The 21,269-nt window shown below is 54.5% G+C and overlaps 3 protein-coding genes across 3 annotated transcripts; 1 reads left to right on the top strand and 2 right to left on the bottom strand.

The window, feature by feature from the left end:
• Window positions 1–7,554: 7,554 nt before the first annotated feature.
• On the top strand, window positions 7,555–8,582 carry H1-10 (H1.10 linker histone). The gene has a single exon (XM_054640143.2). The coding sequence runs from the start codon at window positions 7,750–7,752 to the stop codon at window positions 8,404–8,406; it is 657 nt and encodes a 218-aa protein (XP_054496118.2). The 5' UTR covers window positions 7,555–7,749; the 3' UTR covers window positions 8,407–8,582.
• A 4,149-nt stretch (window positions 8,583–12,731) lies between these two features.
• Window positions 12,732–14,416, bottom strand: LOC129124965 (histone H2A type 2-B). The gene is made up of 2 exons (XM_054640185.2): window positions 14,272–14,416; window positions 12,732–14,200 (listed from the first exon to the last, which is right to left on the bottom strand). Exon 2 carries the CDS (start codon window positions 14,132–14,134, stop codon window positions 13,754–13,756), a length of 381 nt encoding a protein of 126 aa, XP_054496160.1. The 5' UTR covers window positions 14,135–14,200; window positions 14,272–14,416; the 3' UTR covers window positions 12,732–13,753.
• A 1,435-nt stretch (window positions 14,417–15,851) lies between these two features.
• HMCES (5-hydroxymethylcytosine binding, ES cell specific) lies at window positions 15,852–21,252 on the bottom strand. The gene is made up of 6 exons (XM_054640058.2): window positions 21,065–21,252; window positions 19,215–19,358; window positions 18,755–18,874; window positions 18,048–18,208; window positions 17,397–17,589; window positions 15,852–16,982 (listed from the first exon to the last, which is right to left on the bottom strand). The coding sequence occupies exons 1-6, from the start codon at window positions 21,245–21,247 to the stop codon at window positions 16,776–16,778; spliced, it is 1,008 nt and encodes a 335-aa protein (XP_054496033.2). The 5' UTR covers window positions 21,248–21,252; the 3' UTR covers window positions 15,852–16,775.
• Between the last annotated feature and the right edge of the window lie 17 nt (window positions 21,253–21,269).

The raw sequence follows: 21,269 nt of genomic DNA, 5'->3' as shown, positions 1-21,269 counted from the left end.
CACATCTGTGCTGAGGGGCTGCGGGGGCAGCCGTGCCAAAGGGATTCCAGGCCGACCGCCGGCGCTGGAGCTGCGGAGCCTGGGGCGGGAGCGCTCCGCACGCCTTGGCAGCGGCTCCTGGCCGGGCTCTGGGGCTGGAGCTGCCCGGAGCCCCAGCAGCAGCCCCAGCAGGAGCCCTCCTGCCAGCCCAGGGCCTGCAGCCGCAGCGGGCTCGGTGCCAGCCCCGGCCCTGCACAGCTGGAGCCCCAAACGGCGGCACCGCCCCGGCCCCAGGTGTGCAGGGACACAGCCCGGGGCCCGCAGTTTGTGTGACACAAACACAAACGGGCTCGGGGTTCTGCAGGGACACCAAAGGAAATGTGTGACACAAACACAAACGGGCTCGGGGTTCTGCAGGGACACCAAAGGGCTTTAGTTGTTTGCACACCCAAACACAGTTACACCAGCAGGAATGTGTGTGTGAAAAACGCCAATCACTTGTTTTTAAAATTTTATAAGTTTAATAGTAATAAAATGGTTATAAAAATAGTAATACAATTAGAGTAATAATAATTTGGACAAATTGAATTAGGACAATACGAGACAATAGAAACAAAGAGTTACGGACGTCCGGGTACCTTTTTCTGGGCAGCAGGAGCCTGAAAAAGGACACACGTTAACAAAGAATTAACCCTTAAAAACAACAGCCTGTTGCATATTCATACACCTCATACATGATGCATAAATTCCATTCAAACACAGGATTCTGTCTGGTCACTGTCAACTCATTCCCCTGAATGCTAACAGCACCTTCGAGGAGGGAAGAAGTTTGTTTCTTCTGATAAGAGAGCAATAAATTCTCTTTCTCTGAAAGATTTAGGTGTCCTGTGGCTGCTATCTCACTGCAAGTCCTTTCTTTAAAAAAAAGTATCCTACATAGCGTAGTTTCTATTTTAATATTTTGTTATAACTTAAAACTATATTTAACACACTACTTAAGAGAATTAATACAGCATTACTTTCTAACACAACACATATAATATTCATTTTAATATTTGCAAAAAGCCAATCATAAAATACACATTTTTCACAGTGTGTATGTATTTATTTACCAGGACATATCTTTTGGAGAGCAAAACCACAGGGGAAGCAGGAGAGCACAAAGAAGCACAGGCATGGAGTTGTGTGAGTGTAAATTCTGTGTTACAGAGGCAAATCTCCCAAGGCTCAGAGACAGCACGAGTCATTACAGGTTTCTGTTTCAGACACGTGTGGTTGCAGCCTTACCCATGTACACACATGTAGCATAAAGCATCTTTTTCTTCATATACATATATATATATATACTCAGAAAAGGACAAAAAATATCTCACACATAGATATGGCTACACCCACATATACTTTATTTATATATTTATATAAGAAAATTTAAATATTAATTACATGGATATGCACATATACAAAGGTATGCATGTCTTTGTGTTAGTTACTGCCCCCATACATGGAGAGACAGAGATGATCACACACATTCAGACACATTTTAAATTATTTTATGCTTGTATTTTTATGGGTGTGGGTTTTTTTCTCTTTGTCTACACACAGAGATTTTTCTTACTATTTATACACTTCTCTGTGTCTATTATATATATATAAGTATTTTTATATACTTGTATACTATTTCTTTATTACTGTCTGGTCTTTATATAAAAGGGTCATTTACATGCAGCTCTGTATGTGTAGTTTAGCTATTTTTATATTTCTTTGAGAAAGAGAGGAGGGGGAGGGAGACAGAGAAAGAAAATGAAAGGAAATACAGACACATAAATAAATATCTAATTAAATTGGATGTAGAGGTGGATATGGGAACATTTGTGAGTTGGGAGGGGGAATGACTGGCTCCCTTGTGCTTGCTCCATGTACACATGCATGCAGGCAGATAATATATATATCCAGATCAATACATGCACACACACACACACTGTGTATGCATCCCAGATATTACATATGGGGGCAGAAGAAAGGGTGGGAGACACCACAGCCTCACACCCACACACAGATACCCCACATGCATTTTTACAGGGGGAGGGATGTGATGGGGGTATTTTTTACCATGCTCTGTGTAAGTCTTTCCCTCCTTCTTGGGGAAAAAAGGAAAAAAATGGGAAGAATGGTAGAAAACAGACACACACACAATCAGTTACATATATAAGAATGAGTTACATATATAAGTAAATGTTTAAATAAAGTGTGTGTGGCTGGAGACATGGGGAATGCTCTGTGTGTGTGGATAGTGCATGTGTGCTTCATATCTGTACACATGCACATAGGTGTGTGTCTGCAGCAAGAGAAAGACTGAGCAGCTCACAATCTCACTGTATATATATGTACAATTTCATATATATGTATATGTGCATGCAGGGACAGAAAGGACATTGTGTGGTTTTAAGGATACAGTGTGTGTGTGAATATCTCTAATTATATATATATATATATGTAATAATATACAGAATTATGCATTGATATGTATGTGGATATATAGCAAAAGAGATTGTGTGTTAGTATGAACAGTCTTGGTGAATAACCATATCCACATCCACATAAATGCAGAGAGAGGTGAATGAACAGGTCACTCTCTCTGCCCTCCATATATAGTATTTATGCATATATATGTGTATATTCATAGAAAGGGAAAACTGTGTGTGAGAACAACTCTCTCTCTGTAGATGCATATATACCTATGTGCATATATAAAAATAAATATATTTCAGGTGAACTTGTATGCAAAGAGCTCTCATCCCTTCCTAAGCACAGATCTATGTATGTACATGGAGTGAGAGAATTATGCACATTTGTGAACAGCTCACAGGTTCTTGTTCTATAAATATACATGAGTGTGCAAACAGTGCTTTCTCCAGTTATATATGTATATATGCATATATAAAGAGAATTCTCTGTGGGAAGTTTATATGTATATACACAAATATATGTATGTATATAGTTTATTACAAAAAAAGGCATTTCATGGGTGAGAACATATGCATACAGAGAGAATATACATCAGAAAGTGTTGTATGTGAAACAGATCTCTGAACAGCTCAGTGCATGTATATATGCACATCTATAAATACACAGTCTATATAATATAGAACTATACTTTATAAATCCCATACCTGCTACTTCATCCCCCTAGTATCTATGTACATATATGTATACACACATGGAGTGTGTGCACGTGTGTGTAGCAGGAAAGGAAGAAGGACTGTCTCTCTATAGATACAGGTATATAAATATGTATATCTGTGTGCAGGAAGAGAGGAAGAGAATTGTGAGTGTTAACAGCTCTTTAAGTACAATACAGAGTGGGAACTGTGCATGAAATCTGTATGTATATGCATATATGCATCTATATACTCATATATAAGGCAAGAGAGAGTACTGTGTGTGAGAATGGCTCTTACTAGCTCTACCCATGTGTGTACATATGGAGAGAGAATAGATCAACATATATACATAGATATACATATATTTATGTATCCCAGAGAGTTTATATGGGGGGGGGGGGGCAAAGAGAGAGAGAGTCATGGCAAATGTGTTCATGTATATGAATTGCTCACTCATTTTGTTATTTATATATGTCTAAATCTATAGATATGGCAAGAGAGAGGATATGTGTGAGCAGAGATTATTGTTAGTGTGAACTCTTCACACGGACTATTGCTGAGTGAAGATCTTTGTGTATTTATTTATATATAACAAGAGAGTTGTGTGTGTGCTGGCTCCCAAAGTCTACATGTATAATGTATGTATAAATATGTAGAGAATTCTGTAATAAAACAGGTTCTCTCTCCATATAGAAGTTCATATATATATGTATATATATTTATATATAAAACATATATAACATATCATGTATATAACATGTATATATATGTTACAGCTTTTTTAACATATATATATGTTACAGCTTTCTCCCTAAATAGTATATGTATACCCATGTAGTGAGCAAATTATGAAATTATGTGTGTGAACAGCTCTCCCCTAACTCTCTATGTTCTGTTAGAATTACGTGTGAACATCTGTGTCCATAAGGGTGTGTGTATATATAAATATATATATGCATATATACACATCTATACAGGAACAGAAAGGAGACTGTCATGTGTGAAAACACTCAGTATATAGGTATATATGCATATATATGAACAGAGAACAATATGTATAAGCAATGCTCTCTCTAATTATATAGTATAAAATCATATATAGATAATTATTAGTGAACACTCTGTACACATGTACATTATACAGAGCCAGTAATGAGTGAGAAAAGCTCTCTCTCTATAATGTATCACATACTGAGAAAGAATGATACAGAGATGAGACAATTATATAGGGCAGGGAGAGAGAGTGATAGAAAATGTGTGTGTGAGAGACAATAGTCTTGCTCTTTTCCTCAGGTATATATGCACATGTATTTACAGACAGGAGGAGAGAATAATGTGTGTGACCAGCTCTCACTGTGTGTCTCTAAGCATACCTATATGGATGTATACAGTGGCAGAAATAGTGTGCATGCATTTGTGTGCACAGAGAGGGCAGGAGAAAAGAGTGTGAGAGCTTATCCCCAGATCAGTACATATTGCATACATTATGTATGTCTGTGTGTGCACAGTGAGAATGTTTGAACAGCACGCTCGCTCTCATCCCCTGTTTCTATAAATGCCAATGTGTGGGTATATATAGCCAGAGAGAGCTGCCTGTGGAGTTATCTCTGTATGTATGCATGTGTGAGAGCTGTGTGTGTGAACAAGTCTGGCTGTGTCCATGTAAGTGTGTGTGTTCATGTGGGGACAGAATGTCTGTGTGTGTTTGTCTGTGTGTGTGTGTGTGTGTGTGTGTTGTGTGTCTCTGTGTGTGTGTTGTGTGTGTCTGTGTGTGGTGTGTGTGTGTGTGTGTCTGTGTGTTTTGTGTGTGTGTTGTGTGTGTGTGTTTGTCTGTGTGTGTCTGTGTGTGTGTGTTGTGTCTGTGTGTGTGTTGTGTGTCTCTATGTGTGTTTGTCTGTGTGTGTGTTGTGTGTCTCTGTGTGTGTGTGTTTGTGTGTGTCTGTGTGTTTGTGTGTGTCTCTGTATCTCTGTCTATGTGTCTCTGTGTGTGTCTGTGTGTCTGTGTGTGTGTGTCTGTGTGTGTGTTGTGTCTGTGTGTGTGTGTGTTGTGTGTCTATGTGTGTGTGTGTGTGTGTTGTGTGTCTCTGTGTCTGTGTGTGTTTGTCTCTGTGTGTGTGTGTGTGTTGCGTTTCTCTATGTGTGTGTTTGTCTGTGTGTGTGTGTGTGTGTGTGTGTTGTGTGTCTCTATGTGTGTGTTTGTCTGTGTGTGTGTGTTGTGTCTGTGTGTGTGTGTGTTGTGTCTCTATGTGTGTGTTTGTGTGTGTGTTGTGTGTCTCTATGTGTGTGTTTGTGTGTGTGTGTCTGTGTGTGTGTTGGGGCTATTTTCTCCCATCCTCTGTGTTTCTCTCTGACACACACAAGCAGCCTCCCCCACACATTCTATTCACACACACGTGTGTGTTCCATTCCCTGCCCTGTCCTTGGAGGGGAGGGAGAGCAGCCCTTACTGACAGCGCTGGCTCTCTGTGGCTGGGGGTTGGTGCTGGATGGTCCCTGTGCTGCTCCCAGCCACACAGCCGGGCTGAGATCAGTGCACTCACTGCCCAGCCCTGCTCTCACATCCAACCACCCACACACGTGTACTGCTCTAAAATTTTCATATGTTTATGTCAATTTTAAAAAATATATAGCTATGTCTTTATGTGTATGCAGGCACATTTATTTTAAATTTACTGTAGCTATTACATTAAACAACAACTATTAGATATCACACATCTATAACAGACACAACATACATACCAACCACGCTCTGTAGCTGGCTTAGCTATAAGCTTCCACCCGGCTACAGGGTCACATTTACACATGTACAGGTGTGTGTTTGCATGTTACACACATGCACATCATTCACCCCCCGCTGACAGCCGTGCAGGCGGTGGCTGCCGGGTCCCGGGGTGGTGCTCGATGCTCCCGGTGCTCCGGGGGGCTCTCGGTGGGGGATGCCGGGGCTGTGCCCTCTCTCCGAGCCCGAGGCGGGCAGAACTCATCACAGGGATGCCTGGCACGGCTGCTCGGGGGGCACAGCCCCGCTGTTCGGGGGATCTCTGCTCATCGCTTCGGGATGGGCTCACAGCCGCGGCTGGGCAGGATCCGGCCGCCCCCGGAGCCCCGAGAGCGCGGGGACTCGTCCCGCCGGCGGCGGGGGCTGCGGGCGAGGGAAATGGCGGAGAGAGCCGGGGGATGGGAGAGGGGGAGAGGGGGAGGAGGAAGGGAGGGAGGGAGGGAGGAAGGGCGGCGGGGCTGTGCGGGCTCGGCGTGCGTGGGCAGGGGGCGGGTGCGACAGCGTGTGCGGGTGTGCCTGTGTGTGTGTGGGTGCCTGTGTGTGTGTGTGCCTGTGTGTGTGTGGGTGCGTGTGTGTGTGTGTGCCTGTGTGTGTGTGGGTGCATGTGTGTGTGTGGGTGCGTGTGTGTGTGTGTGCCTGTGTGTGTGTGGGTGTGTGTGCGTGTGTCCGTACGTGTGTGTGCATTTTGTGTGTGTGCGTGTGCAGGGGTGTGTGCACAGCCGGGCACGCCCCCGTGCCTGTGCCCCGTGTCCCGGCCCACCCGCAGCGGGGGCACGCGGATCCCACTCCCAGGAGCGGGGGAAGCGCCGGGGCTCGGCCAGGGAGGCGTCGTGCGCTCCCTTCCCCCCTCAGCCGCGTTTCCCCGCTGGGATTTGGGGAGATGGGGTGAATTATGGGGGATGGGTGTTCAGAGCATCGCTGCTGCCCCCTTCCCCCCCGCTCACAGAAGCCGCGCCTGCATCGGCGCTCGGTACCACGGCAGGCAGAGGCTGCAGGGGCGGACACGAGTCACACACGCCCCCATACCCACTCCTGAGCCCGGCCGGGAGGCTTCCCGGCCCCTCCCCAGCCCTGCCCCGGCCCCGCCGCGCTTTTCGCATCCTCCGCCGGGAGCGGGGGGGGGTCACACCGGGCACGCAGGGCTCCCCCGGGAGCCGCCCCCCCCGTTGACCAGGGGGGTGAGTGAGGGTCGGTGGGGGGATGGCCCCAGTCGCCGGGGCGGGGACCCCCGGCCACGGAGGGGCATCTCCGCGCTGCTGCTGCCGGCGGCCGCGGGAGGGCGTCGCCTGTGTTAGTTCCCTCCGGAGAACCCAGGGCCAGTGCCGCCGCCACCGCCCCCCGGCCCCCGCCGCCTCGCCCCGCCCGCGGAGGCCCCTCTTGGGCGGCGGGCGACGGCGCCGGCGGTGGGCGGGGGGGCCGAGGTGAGGCCCCAGTCGCCGCCGTACTGGGCGCCCCCCTCCTCGCCGCCGCCGCCGCGCCGGCCGCGCCCCCAAAATCTGGGCGGGGGTGGTCGGGCGGCGCTCGGCGGGGGTAGCGGGGGCGGCGGCGGGCCCGGGCCGGGGGGGCGCGGGGCGCGGCGGCGCGGGGGGGCCGGGCGGCGGCGCGGGGGCCCCGCGAGCGAGCCCCAAGAAGCACAAACTGGGGCTGGCGGCGGACCAGGCTGTTGTTGTTCTCAACGTGGTCCGCCCCGCGCCCATATAAGAGGCGGCGGCGGCGCCCGCCCTGGCAGAACGCGCACCGAGTGGAGCCGGCACAGCGCGCTGCGCTCGCCGGGCCCCGCCACGCCGCCGCTGCCCCCGCGCCGGCCCGCGGCCCGCCACTCCCCGCACCATGTCGGTAGACCTAGAAGAAACCGATCTGCCCATGGCCGAGGCAGAGGAGGCGCCGCTCTCCCCGGAGAAGAAAGCGGCTGCTAAGAAGGCGAAAGGAGGCGGCGGCGCCTCGTTGTCGCCATCGAAGAAAAGGAAGAACAACAAGAAGAAGAACCAGCCGGGCAAATACAGCCAGCTAGTGGTGGAGACGATCCGCAAGCTAGGCGAGCGCAATGGCTCCTCGCTGGCCAAGATCTATAACGAGGCCAAGAAAGTGGCTTGGTTCGACCAGCAGAACGGCAGGACTTACCTGAAGTACTCAATCAAGGCACTGGTACAGAACGACACGCTGCTCCAGGTCAAGGGCACCGGCGCCAACGGCTCCTTCAAGCTCAACAGGAAGAAACTGGAAGGCGGCGGGGAGGGGGGCGCGGGCAACAGCGCCCACAAGTCCCTCAAGAAGGCGACGGTCTCCTCGACCCGGAGGGCGGAGAAGCCGGCGGCCAAGAGCAAGAAGCCCGAGAAGAAATCGCACAAGAAGGGAGCCGGCGGCGCGGCGGCGAAGAAGGACAAGGGCAAAGCCAAGAAGGCCACCAAGAAGGGAGCCGCGTCCCCCGGGGGCAAGAAGGTGAAGAAGTCGGCAAAGCCCAAGGCGCTCAAGAGCCGGAAGGCATGAGACCGAGGCGCAGGGAGCCTCCCGCCGCCCTCCGGGCTGAGAGCCCCGCGGCACAGACTGCTCTGAGGACAGACCCCAGGGGACCCGCTTTGTCTTTGTGTTGCTGACTCGCCTCCGCAGCCACCGCCGTGCGCGGTGAGCGGGGCTGCGGCCGCCCCAGCCCCCCTTCCTTCCCCTTCTCTGCCGCCTTATTTTGTCCACCCCTTCTCCCCCCATCCCATTCCGCGGCTTTTCCCCGATCGCGCCCTTTTGTTTTCGGCCGTGCCCCTCCCCGCCTGTAGACGGTTCCCGGCCCTCACCCCCTCCCCGGCCCCCCGGTTCTTCCCGGGGTTTTTTCCCGCCCGGTTTCCATAGCAGCCATTTTGCACGGGGCCCCCCCCGCGCCACGTGGGCCGGTCCCGCTCCCGCCGCCCGCGCGCGCCCCGCCTGGCCCCGCCCCCCCCGCCGCGCGCCGCCCGCTCGCGGCCGCACCGAAGGGTCAGGGCGCCCCCTGGCGGCCCGCGGCCCCGCCGCCATGGCAACGGCCCGGCGCGCTGGAGTGGCGCCCCCTGGCGGCCGCCGGCCGCACCTGCAATGGCCTTCAATGTTTTTGTATGGGTCTGGGGGTGGGTGGGGAGGGTTTGGGTTAGTGGGGTCGTTTTTTGGTTTTTTTTTTTTTTTTTTTCCTTTTCATTTATCGTCGTTTCAAATAAATTGGTACAAAACGAGTCTCCCGTGTGCTCCCTGCAGGCGTCGGGGACCGGGCAGGAAGGGGGCTGCTCTCGGGGGGGGCTTTCCTGCTCTTCGGGGTCCGTCCGGGTGCCGATGCGCAGAGCCCGCACCCTTGCTCCGAGTGGAGGGCAGGAGCAGAGAGAGGAAGATCCCCGGCCATGGAGGCAGGGGAGGAGCGCGATCGTTGCGCAGCTGCGCTCCCGGAGCAGCGGGGCGGGGGTAGCCCCGGCGGACACCCGCAGCACACGCACCGCCACAGCCGGCATCGATCCCCCGCAGCACCCGGTCGGACAGGGCAGCTCCCGGGCACAGCCCTCGCCCCTCTCCGGCCGGGAGCGCTCCCCGGTCCCGCAGCCGGAGCGGCAGCGGGGCACAGCCGGAGCCCCCCCGGCGCTGTCTATTTATAGCGCACCCGGCGCGGTTGCGTAAATCCCGGCGGGATCTGGGCCATCTTGTTCTGCCGGCTGCGGGAGGCACCGAGGGACGAGCTCATCGCCCTCCGTGTCCCGGGACTGCCGCAGAGGGGGGACAAAAAGGGGCAGCCCAGCCCGGAGCACGGGGGGGGGGAAGCGGGGCACGGAGGGGGTGCAGGAATCCCCCAGGCCGGCTGTGGTGAGCCCCGGCAGCGCTGCCATCGCCGCAGCTCCAGCCCCACAGCACGGCCCTGCCCCGCTGCTGCCACCAGCCAGGGAGAGTTTCAGCAGCAGCACTGCCCGAGGGCTGCTCCAGCCCTGGCGAGCCCTGTGCTGGAGCATCGATATGTTCCCGGTGCCTAGGGAACACCCCATGGATCAGGCCCATCCAGCATCCCCCGGAGCAGGTGACAGGGACAGCAGCCAGTGGGGCCTAGGGACTGTCACACCAGTCCTTTCAGCACTCCTGGGAAAGGCACAGCCCCTTCCTCAGGGCCCCAGTCAGACCTGCTTTATCCCTTTGTTCCCTGGAGAACAAGCAGGGAGAAGGGAAGCAAGTTTTACTCCCTGAAGAAATGTCCTTTTGCTACATCCAGAAGAGAAGGCAGCCATGCTCCTGAAAGAGACCTGACCTGGTCTGCTACAGAGGCTGCAGCCTCCCTCCAGGTCTGTATTTAGAAGCAGCAGTCCCCATCCTGCTGGCCCTCAGCAAGCCTGGGACAGATCTGCTGCATTCTGGCACTGCCCCACACTGTGTCCTGAGTCAGTAGCTGCAGGTTTGGGAGGATCAGAGGGGATGCCCTCACCAAGGGCTGGGACACAGGCCACCCTGCTCCCTAGGAGGGGAGGTTAAACCAAGCCCATCTCAGGGCTCAGCTCTCCTCGGCTCTCTTGCATGGCAAACTGTAACCAGGCAGACCTGCAGGCACATTCCTGTGGGCAGATAAAGGCAGAAACAAGGCAGTGACCCTCCAGCTGCCCAGCACAGGGAAGGCAGCAGGGTGACACTCTGCCAATCCAGCTGGAGCTGCCTTACCTCACAGGCTGAGCCTGCCAGAGCCATAATGCTGGGGCATCCCTGAGTGAGCTCCCCTGGGTGCTGCCAACCATGAGGACCAGGCTCTGGAGAGAAACCCAAGCCCTGGGGACTTTCAAGAGCCAGTGACTCATCTCATCCAAGTGCCAGAGCTGAGGGACACAGCTGGCAGAGACTGTGCTGCACGTGGTGATGCACAGCAGCCTCCCACAGCAGGCAGCTTTCAGCTCCCAGTCTGTGCTCATCCCATCTTCAGGTACCCAAGAGACAAGGGAACAACCCTGCAGCCTCCCAGGCCTCTCCGTAAGGGAAGCACAGACCAAGAGACCCTTCCAGGCTCACCTGACCTCTGGGGAAGGCTCTGCTCAGCCAAGTCCTTCACATGGGCTGTGGACCAGTAACAGCCCTCCAGAAAGGACAAGACCTGTCCCTGAAGCTGCAGGCTTGACAGTGACCACATTTATTCCAGCTTTATAGTAAAGACCAAGACTTCCAAAGCTCCTGGTCACAACACTGTTCAGCTGTGAAGCTTATGAGGTGATAAAGGCCAAGCACTTCAGCAATGCTTGCTGTGACAGACAGGATTTCCTTCGGTCTGCCTTGCACCATCCCAGCTGGTCTGTCACATGCCAGCAGAGGCAGCTCAGAGCCCAGCTGGAGCTCAGTGTGGAGGGCACTGTGTGCCACCAGCACCCAGCCACAGCAGAACCACACCACACCCAGGGAGGCTGCAAGCCCTGGGCAGCAGGTGACACTGCCCTACAGGGACCTGCCCAGCACCCACACCTCCTACAGCCCTGCACAGACCAACCCGAACACCACTGGGAGTCATCCAAGCTTCCACAACCCTTATTCCTCCCTAGAACCCAAACAGGTGCAACACTGGCTTGCAGAGCATCCTCCAGAACAGCCATCTGGGAATGTCCAACAAATGAGAGGGTGTGAGAGTAACAAACTGCCTTGCAGCTCCAGGTTCCTTCCTTCACTTCAGGATCTCTGAAGGGAATTTTCTCATCTCTGCAAGGTCACCCAAAGGCTCCTGGAGCAGCCATGGGGCACCTTCAGCACTGGGGGAAGGTCCTGGGTCCAGCCTCACTCCTCCTCCACTGCACCCAGCCAGGAGCAGCTGAAGCTTCCTGGCACTTGTGACAGAACAGGCAGGCAGTGTGGCATCCCCCCAGCAGGGAGAAGAGCCACACAACAGCATTATCTTCTCCCAGGGTAGGAAAAGGCTCCCCGTCTGAGTGAAGGGCAAGCCCACAGTCTGGCAGTGGTCCTGTCTGGTGTTTTACTAGTCCTTCCCCTTGGAGAGAGAGTACAGAGCCCAGACATCAGAGCCTGCCAGATTCCGTGGGTTTGGTGAGGTGACAAGACACGGCACATTTAAGAGCATTCAACAGGGAACCAGTTTAATCAGATATCAGGTTTGCACCATTCTTTTCAGAATCACAAGTTCTGCATTTTTCTAAGAAATACAAAGCACTCTCAGGTTTACAGAATGCTGGTCCTGGAGAAAACAAGAGGGAGAGAACAAGACACTAAGATACAGACACTAAGGATGATACTGGGCAGCAGGAAGGAAACTGCTGATCCCCACCTCGCTGATGGCAACAGCCCTGCAGGAGGCAGAGAGCTCCCGGGGGGGCTGTGCCCTGCTGTCCCCACCCCAGTGGGACGGTGGGACACCTCCAGACCCCCACCAGCACCACACCAATGCACACACCACTCCCACACACCCGAATGGAAAACCCCTGCATTAGCCAGCTGACAAGCATCCAGGTTCTACTCTAGGTAACATTAAACTCAGATCCAGGGTAAGATACTTCATCCACAAGATTAACAGCTGATTCAATAGGTTGAACACATGCTACTTACAGCACATAAATAGAAGATACTTTTTTTTTTTTACTTAAAAAACCGTGTGATGAAGGTCTAGGTGGGACTGCCTCGACACTGCTGCATGCACACAAGTATCAGCCTCACAGAAGCAGCTGGGCAGCAGGAAAGCTGTCTCTGCATCACCTATTCACGGGGTCACGGGACAGCTATCCTGCCCCCATGCTCAACATTAGCCACACAGCCAGGAAATAAACATGGCACTAGCCAGGAGTGGGCTTTAATACAAACTCTAGTGGTTTTCAAAAGAAATATTAATCCATAAAGGGTTACAGTTAACAGATATCATCGTCACTTTTATTTCTCAGAGCCAGAAATAGTGCTGAACAAACAAACAACAACAAAAAAAGAGACAGAGTATGTAATTTCCAGAAGTGCAACCAGGGTACAGGGCAGCTCTCAGCAAGACGAAGGGCTTCTGCAGCTGGGAGAGGAGGGGAGCCATGGCAGAAGATGGCAGCTCCCGCTCCCGGCGGGCGCCTGACCTTGCGACGCTCTCCGAGGGGATTTGTCACCGCAGCCTCCGCCCCACCCTGCCACCAGGACCCACGGCCTGTGGGAACACCGAGTACCCCAGCACCCACCGAGCCAGGGAGCTGCGGGGAGGTGACTTTACAGGGATGTACCCAAAAATAGAGACCTTAAAATAAATAGGACTAAAGCTTCTTTACAGTAGGCAATGCACTAGTTTTACCATGAACAAAACTAAGACTAACAGCCACTCCTTGCCAATGGAGAAACTTTTTCTCCTCTTCACGTTTTCCAGCCCCCTGCCCTCGCAGCTGCAGTGCGGCCAGGATGGCATTGCTGAGGATGGAGGCGGGGGCACGGCAGCAGCGAGCACACACCGGGGCGAGCAGGGCCAGCCGGGGGGGCCCTGCACAGTCCCGGGGCTGGCGGAGGGGAGAGGCAGCCGGGGGTGCCCGCGTCCATCCCTTGGCCAGCTACAACAATCCTCAGCAGCTACCAGCAGCCCTGCACCGTGACCTAACCGCACGGCTCCAGATGTCACCACTGCCAGCAACTGCGATCCAGCTGCCTCCTCCAAAACCACTTCTTCCAGAGGGAAGAGAGGCAGAGTGGGGGCACAAGCAGGGCCTGACCTCACCCATGCTCACCCAGCACCCTGCCACGGCCCAGGCCAGAGGGGCAGTGAAGGGCTGGTGGGTGCTGCCAGGGCTCACCACCCGGCCAGGGCTGAGGGGCAGGACGGGGAACCGCAGCCCCAGCGGGAGGAGAGGTGAGGCAGTGGTGAGAAGGGAGCTGGGGGCGGGGGGACGGGGCGCAGCGCTCACTTCTTGGAGCTCTGCGTCTTCTTGGGCAGCAGCACGGCCTGGATGTTGGGCAGGACGCCGCCCTGGGCGATGGTCACGCCGCCCAGCAGCTTGTTGAGCTCCTCGTCGTTGCGGATGGCGAGCTGCAGGTGCCGCGGGATGATGCGCGTCTTCTTGTTGTCGCGGGCCGCGTTGCCCGCCAGCTCCAGGATCTCGGCCGACAGGTACTCCAGCACGGCCGCCAGGTACACCGGCGCCCCGGCGCCCACCCGCTCCGCGTAGTTACCCTTCCGCAGCAGCCGGTGCACCCGCCCCACGGGGAACTGCAGCCCGGCCCGCGACGAGCGCGACTTGGCCTTGGCCCGCGCCTTTCCGCCGGACTTCCCCCGGCCCGACATGGCCGGCAGGCAGCGGCCCCTCGCCCCCGCCTCTCAAGCAGCGCCGCGCACAGAGGGTCCCGGCGCCTGCGGGGAGACAAACGCCGTTACACCGCGCGGGGCCCGCACCGTCCCCGCCCGCGCCGCGCCGCCCTTACCGCACGCACTCCCGCCGCTCCGCGCTGCGCGCCGCCCGCCGCCGCACTGCCCGGCCCGCCACCGCCGCACCGCGGATATCACTGCCCGCCCGCCGCACGCCGCCTCCCATTGGCCACCGCCGCTGCCGCCACGGCGCTGATTGGTTATCGTGCCGATCCCTGATTTGCATAGGGCTCCCAGCGCCCCGGCTCCGCCGCGGGCCGGCGCCCAGGGCGGGCGGCGAGGCGGCTCTGCCTGCGCTCGGCCGGCCCCGGAGCCCGCCGGGGCTCCTGCACCCGCCAGCTGCTTCTGGCGGCGTCGGGGCCCAGGTTGGAGGGAGGGGTGTTGGCCCGAGCGCCCGTGGGTGTCTCGGCAGCCGTGCCCGTTTGCCTTGCCCAAACCCACGGGCCCTTCCTCGGCCAGCGGGATGTCTCTCCCGGGAGGACACCAGAGTCTGCGGACGAGGGCGATGCTATGGGGAAAGAACCCCGATAGCGAGGGCAACCCCCAGCGAGTACCACCTTCCCTTGTCTCCTCACGTATCAAAGGGGAAAGTTTCTCCCAAACCTGTTTCTGTGGACAGGCCGGGTTGATTGTGGTCATCTCTGCACCAGGTTAGAGGAACTGCCTCAAATAGCCTTGGGCAAGCAGCCAGACTCCAGTTTAAGGGTGATATAGCTCAGTAATAACACATCCTCATTAAACACTCAGTGTAGGGGATTTTGGGGTTTTTTGGGTGATGCTGCTGGTGCTCACAGTCTGGAGGGAGATAACCTGTACCCTGTGCCTTTGCATCACCCCTGCATCCCCAAGGGAAGGATTATGTTCTCCAGAGCTGGGAAAGTTGAGCATCCCTCCACTCGTGCTCAGCATCTTCACTCCCTCCACAGCAACTGGAGACCTGAAATGAATTCCAGATGAGCTGGTGACCTTTAGAAAAGCTTCATCTGCAGTTAGCACTGACTAGGCTGGGGCAGCTGAGCAGCTCATCCTGGAACAGCGAGGGGCAGGCAGGGAGAGAAACCTCCTGTTGAGGCTCCTGCAAGGACAGGCATCAAGGTGACAGTGCCAGCAGCCGAAGGTCTATCCTGCCAGGAGCTGCTAATACAGTGACTCTCTTGCCTCAAGTCATGGTGACAGCAATGAGGAGCCAGCTAGCAACAGGCTCTCTGGATAGAAATCCTAATCCCACCCCAGCTTCCCCTAAGTCATGAAACCAGCGCTCAGCTGCCTCCGGAGCACGCAAGGGATTCAGAGGCAGATTTCATTCCAAGAGCACTTGGGTCTCCCCAGGTGTCCATCCTGTGGCTCCTGCCCTGGCTCTGCTGTCCCTCCCCAGGGACAAGCTCAGCTACAGCCACCCTTGCAGCTCCCCAGGGACAGATGACTCTAGAGGAGCCCCAGAACCAACCCCCAGGGAATATTTACCACTGGCAAATGGACTTGATCCCCCAACATGGCCTTGCAGAGCTCAGACCCTGAGAGCTCAGCAGTGGGTAGGTGGTTGGCTCCTCAGCAGACAGAGGAGGTACAAGCTCTGCCTGCAAAGCAGGAGCTCTGGGGCACAGACACAGACATGGACAAGAGCACGGCACAGCCAGCCAGTGAAGCCCATTTTATTGTTTCCAACACAAAGGAAGTACTGATTTCTAGCAAGGATTTCAGTGTGTGTAAGGCTTTTGGTCTGTAACATCTGGCTCTGTTTACAAAATCCCTGACCTCAAAAACAACGGCCCTATGCTGTTCTGTAATGGCACTTAGGTTATCTGGGCTTTAATGACTGGCCTTTTCAAATAAGGCAGAGTGCATCCCTCCCCAGATCAAGGAAATCCTCTCTAAGTCTTCAAATCCCATTAACAAAATGATTGCACAAGCAACGTGACACACACACTGTTCCACAGCAGGGAAACCTAAGCCAAGTCCAGTTCCTTCCTGTGCCACTTGAACATCTCCCTGTTTAGGAGCCATGAATGCACACAGCAATGCTGGTGCAGATCTTCCCAGCCTAGGGCTTCCTCATAATATTCACCGCTTGTTCCTCAGCACTGCAGCCATCTTTTGAGGGCGAGAGCATTGAAGAGGAATTTTTACAGAATGAGTGTGGACTCAAGTGGAAAAGAGGTATAAGTTTAACACCAAAAAAAGGGAAGAGAAAACCAAACAGAAAGAGACATGAACTATGAACATTGTCAGGAGGCAGAAGCTATTCCTCCCCAGCAGGCTGAGATGCTTCTCAGGGTTCTCAGGGCTTTATCTTCGCTTGTCTCCCTGCAGGACTGGCAGGGAGTGAGGCCACAACAGGTTATATTCACTCCCATCAGCACAAGACAAAGCTATAACCTTTACAGACATCAACCTTTAACAAAACACAAACAAGACAGACAACAACCTAGAGCAGCAGATCAACACGTGAGAGGCTTGGATGATTTCAACACCAGTCTGCAAAGCCTTCCAAAAATATCATTTCTCACTCTGCTTAGGAAAATCAGGGGTAAAAGAGATGGCCAGCCATCTCAGCTGGTGCCTAAGCCTTGTGCTTCTTCGCAGGTGGCTGTCCCTGCTTCCCCAGCCACTGCTGCAGGACATCTGCGCTGGTTTTCTTGGGCGAAGGGCTGTGGATGAACTGACTTGTCCACTTGGGCAAATCGTTTTCTTTCTTCTGGGGAGAGCTCTCTTGGGATTTTTTTAACCAGCCCAGCATCCCTTTGTTGCTTGGGGTGGCTTTCACCTCCTGCATAGACAAAAGACAGTGTGAGAGAAGTCAGAGGCACAGAGGGAGCAGGGCAGCCAGCCAGCTGCAAGAGCTGGTCCAGAGCAGGATGTGGAGGCTGGAGCAATAGCCCTGCCTGCAACCAGGCACATCTGTGGGAGGTTCCCCAGACTGCTGTGAACAGGCTTGTTCCAAGACCCATTTCACATGGAATTTGCCTCATTTGGCAGCAAAATCCTGGCATAGGCTGCCAGTTTTATTTCTGGAAGCAGAGGGAAGGGAATCTGTCCAGGGCTCAGCACTCCAGCATCAAGCACGGGTATGCTCTGCAGACATTGCCTACTGCCACTCCTCCTGCAGCCTGGTAGCTCTGACCCAGCTCTGAGACATCCTCGTGGCTGAGCTGCCCCCTGCCAAGCCCCCAGCAGCACCCACCTTCTTGGCTCCCAGCTCGATGGGTGCAACACACTCGGGTGTGTTGTTGCGGATGTTGTTGACAAAGGTGGACACTGGGTGGAAAACAATGTTCTCCGTGGGCTGGATGAGTTTAACAGCTTCTTGGGTTGACACTTCAGCAAAGTCCAGCCATTTCCTGATGGCCTCGTCCCCATCCAGGATGGCTGGCATCCTAAGGGATAAGACAGTTGGAGCCAAAGCTCAGCAGCAGTATGTTAGTGTGGTGGCAAAAGCCAGACTTGTAAGCTAGCAAGGAGCTGGCATCTAGGGGGAAACAGGGAAAACTGAAGCAGCAGAATGCTCTTCTGCAAGGCAGAGTGTGCATTCAATTCATCCAGGTAACTGATTTGCTGGAAGAGGCAGAGGGGTTGACTGCCAGGCCCTGATCAGGCAGGGAGACCAGTTCCAGAAAGTGATCCAATTCCAACTGCCATCCACAGAGCACAGAGATGGTGATTTATGGAAAGGGCATGAGCTGGTGGCCCAAAATGCGTCAGGAGCACTTCTCCCCTAGAGCAGGAGGAGGCTGCTGCACTCCATGCCTGCGTGCTGCCAGACTGGTGTCTAGAGGTGCAGGTCTCCTACTTCATCCCCCTCCACCCTCCAACCCCCTTGCCTGCTCTCACTTACCTGTGATGGATGAAGCTCACGTCCTTGGAGGCATCCACTGTGATGATGGTGTAAGTGTACAGCATTTCTCCTCCCCCTGGTGGCTCCCAGCAGTCAAAAATCCCAGCCATAGTAAGCAACCTCCATCCTTTCCATTCTTCATCTCCCTCCATCTCCTTGTCCTGCAGGAGAGAGGCCCCATTGTCCTGGTCACCATGGTCAGCCAAAGCAGCACAGATCTCCAGTGCTGAGGCAGGTCAGTGACTCGGATCTGAGTCATGAACAGAACTAATCTGAGGCTCTCCAGGAGTCTTTCTACTGATCTGAGGTGACTCCAGGAGAGGTAGCAGGACCCTCATCTTCCCACAGGCAAGCCAGTGCTCTCCTCCCCGTCTGAATATCCCAGCCACTGATTCAGCCAAATGAAAGAGGTAGTGAAACTCCCAGCCCAGTCCCCTGTGAGCCACACTGCCCACCCATGCAAATATCTGGCACGTGGGGAGCAGTGACCGTGACGGCAGGGACGCTGTGTCACCTTTCACAGCCTGGAGACCGCTGCGATGGGGACCGCCAGCCGCAGGGGGTGACAGAGTGCCGAGCCAGCACAGAGCACGGCCCTGCTGGGATGGGCAGAGTAGGAGGGAAGAGGGCATTTCCCCAGGCAGCTGAAGGGAGCAGGGGCCCAGAGCTGGGTGCAAGTGCTCAAGACACAGCAAGGGACTCCATACCGTGGCATCCTTGGTCTGGGGAAAGTAAATGAAATAGGGCTGCTTCCCCCCAGTCTGCTGCTGCCACTCATAGAAGCCATCTGCCAGGACCACGCAGCGCTTGCCCTTGAGGAGAGCACCCTGGGGAGAGACAGCACAAGTGAGCAGTGAACAGCAGCCCCAGGCAGCCTGTAATGGCAGAAGGGCTCCTGCAACCACCCAGCCCTCTCACTCCCTCTCAGGACTTTCCTAAATTGCCCCTGGGATGCACAAATGCCACCAGCAGTGCTATGCTGAGCTTTACCAGTATGTGCCTTTTCAGTTCTTCTGTTTTAGTGAAACCCCCAGTTTTGCAGTACAGGGACTTGCCCCCCTGTGCAATGGCAAGTGGTGACAAGTACTGGCCCAGCAGATGTTTCTGCCCTGGTTTTGCTGACTACAGGATTTCTTCAGGCAGGACACAAAGGTGGCAGCAGCTCACCTTGTAGGAGGACTTGCTCAGCATGGTATCACTGCGGCAGTTGGAGGTGTTGAACTGCAGTTTGGAGGGGTTGTCCTGCTTGAACCAGGAGGGCACCAGGCCCCAGCGCATGTCCATGAGGACCCGCTCGGAGGAGTCAGCATCCTTTTGAACAGAGAAACACCTCAGGTCAGAGCAACGTCACAGAGACCACAAGCATCCCCACAGCTTCACACAGGTGTTTTGGGAAGTCCTATGGAAGTGGCTAAAAGTGGGGATCTGGTCAGCATCTCTGCCAAGAGACAAGCTGGGGCTCACAGCCCCTCCCAAGCCATGCAGAAATAGCCCCTAATTATAACCCTTTGCATATTCTTAACAGCCTTCATGTAAGAATAAATCTTCAGCAGAAAGCACATGAGTATTTTGCAGGAATAAAGAACTGTCTCCATGAGGCTCACCCAACTCTCTGGAAGAATGAACACAGCTTCTCTTTAGTGGAAATGGCTGGAGACACAAACTCCAGAGCTCTTGAGTAAACAGCCATGTCAGGCTGGTGTCAAAGTCCCCTGGTGACACCGAAAAGCCCAAAGGGGCAAAAGCCTCATTTTCATTTTAATAATGTGATTTCTGCTAACCTGGTGCACTTTCACTGCTTGTGTTTTGCATATTACCTGTCTTTGGACAATGGAAACAGTTTGTGGCTTTCGATTCTCCCCCAGCCTGCTCTCACTTTTTGCCCACAGCTGTCACTGCTGGCAGCGCCTGCTGGGCTGTTTGCTCCCAAAGGACTGCAGCAGACAGACACACAAATACACCTGCTATAGGTGTGGGTATGCAGGGACGTGTATGTGTGCAGTTCTGTGAAGTCTTTCAGAGCCTCTCTCAGGGCAGCAGTGGCAAAAAGGGACACCCTGCACAGCACCAGCATCCCAACAACGTGAACAGTGATGGACAACGAAGCAAGTGTCTGCCTGTGACCTGTATCACACTCCCTGCCCCATATTCCTCTGCTCCACCAGCTCCACCTACTCATGGGGGTATGTGGGACCCCTAAAGCAGGAAAGGAGGGCATGGGGCTGATGGCATTGCCCACAGCACTCCTGAGTGGACCCACCGAGGGTCCCACCTGATCACCAGTGCCAGTAACGGCTGCGAAGCGCAGCTGCCCCAGCAGCTGGGGAGGGAGAGCAGAGCAGGTCCAGATTGGGGTGTTCCGACTGAGCACACCCCGTTTCACCCCGCTGAACGCCAAAGAGCAGCAGTTGGCCGGGCACCCTTTGTGTGTGAAACCAAACGAGCAGCACCAACAGCCGTAGAGGCTGCCCAGGTTGTCCGGGGGAGGTCATATGAGGCTTAAATTATGCGGGACAACAGTCACCACAGGTGTACAGCTACTGTGCGGCTCGGGAGTTGAGATTTTCTTTTTCTCTCTGCTCTCTCCTACTACCAATGTGACCTGGACACACGCCGCAGAGTTATGAAATCAAAAAAAAAAAAAACAAAACGGTGCCTCAGGAAAGCCAATTCAAACCAGCAGAATAATTACAGACACTTGCAAAAAACCTCTACGAAGGTTAAGCACTTATACAAATTTTTGCAGAAAACATAAACACTGTGGTGGAAACACAGTACCGATTCCCCTCCTCCTTCTGAACATGTAAATATTAACAAGAAGCGACATTTCAGCAATTAGAAAATTCAATACCTGCCACGTACAGCAAAGCGAAACGAAACAAACCACGACCGTTCAGGGCGAGTCCCTGACCCCCGGGGAGGCACGGCCTCCTTCCCTCCGCTCCGCTTTGAGCCGCAAGATACCCAGCCCCCGCCCCGCGCCGGGATGCGGCCCCGCGGAGCCCGGGAGGGGATACCTGGTGGAGGTGGCGGCGGGAGAGCAGCACGGGGCCGCTGGACTGCGGGCCCTTGTTGTAGGAGGGCTGGTAGCGCTCCTGCCGCACCCAGTCGGGCTGGCGGTGCCGGCCCCGGCGGTCGCGGTAGGCGCAGGCCCGGCGCAGGTTGTCGGCGGCCAGCGAGCAGGCGGTGCGGCCGCACATCCCGCCCGCTCTGCGGGCACCG

The sequence above is a fragment of the Agelaius phoeniceus genome, chromosome 11 (genome assembly GCF_051311805.1).
Source record: "Agelaius phoeniceus isolate bAgePho1 chromosome 11, bAgePho1.hap1, whole genome shotgun sequence".
Classification (NCBI taxonomy): Eukaryota; Metazoa; Chordata; class Aves; order Passeriformes; family Icteridae; genus Agelaius; species Agelaius phoeniceus.
Note: the sequence above shows the minus strand (reverse complement) of the source record. Positions and strands in the feature narration are given on the sequence as shown.

What these genes read in the sequence shown, in the direction of transcription:
- HMCES (XM_054640058.2), bottom strand. Translation starts at nt 21,247, where the DNA reads ATGTGCGGCCGCACCGCCTGCTCGCTGGCCGCCGACAACCTGCGCCGG. An exon ending in CCCAGACCAAGGATGCCACG is followed by an intron (nt 18,209 to 18,754) that starts GTATGGAGTCCC and finishes TCTCTCCTGCAG; the next exon opens with GACAAGGAGATGGAGGGAGA. An exon ending in GTGAGCTTCATCCATCACAG is followed by an intron (nt 17,590 to 18,047) that starts GTAAGTGAGAGC and finishes CTTATCCCTTAG; the next exon opens with GATGCCAGCCATCCTGGATG.
- LOC129124965 (XM_054640185.2), bottom strand. Translation starts at nt 14,134, where the DNA reads ATGTCGGGCCGGGGGAAGTCCGGCGGAAAGGCGCGGGCCAAGGCCAAG.
- H1-10 (XM_054640143.2), top strand. Translation starts at nt 7,750, where the DNA reads ATGTCGGTAGACCTAGAAGAAACCGATCTGCCCATGGCCGAGGCAGAG.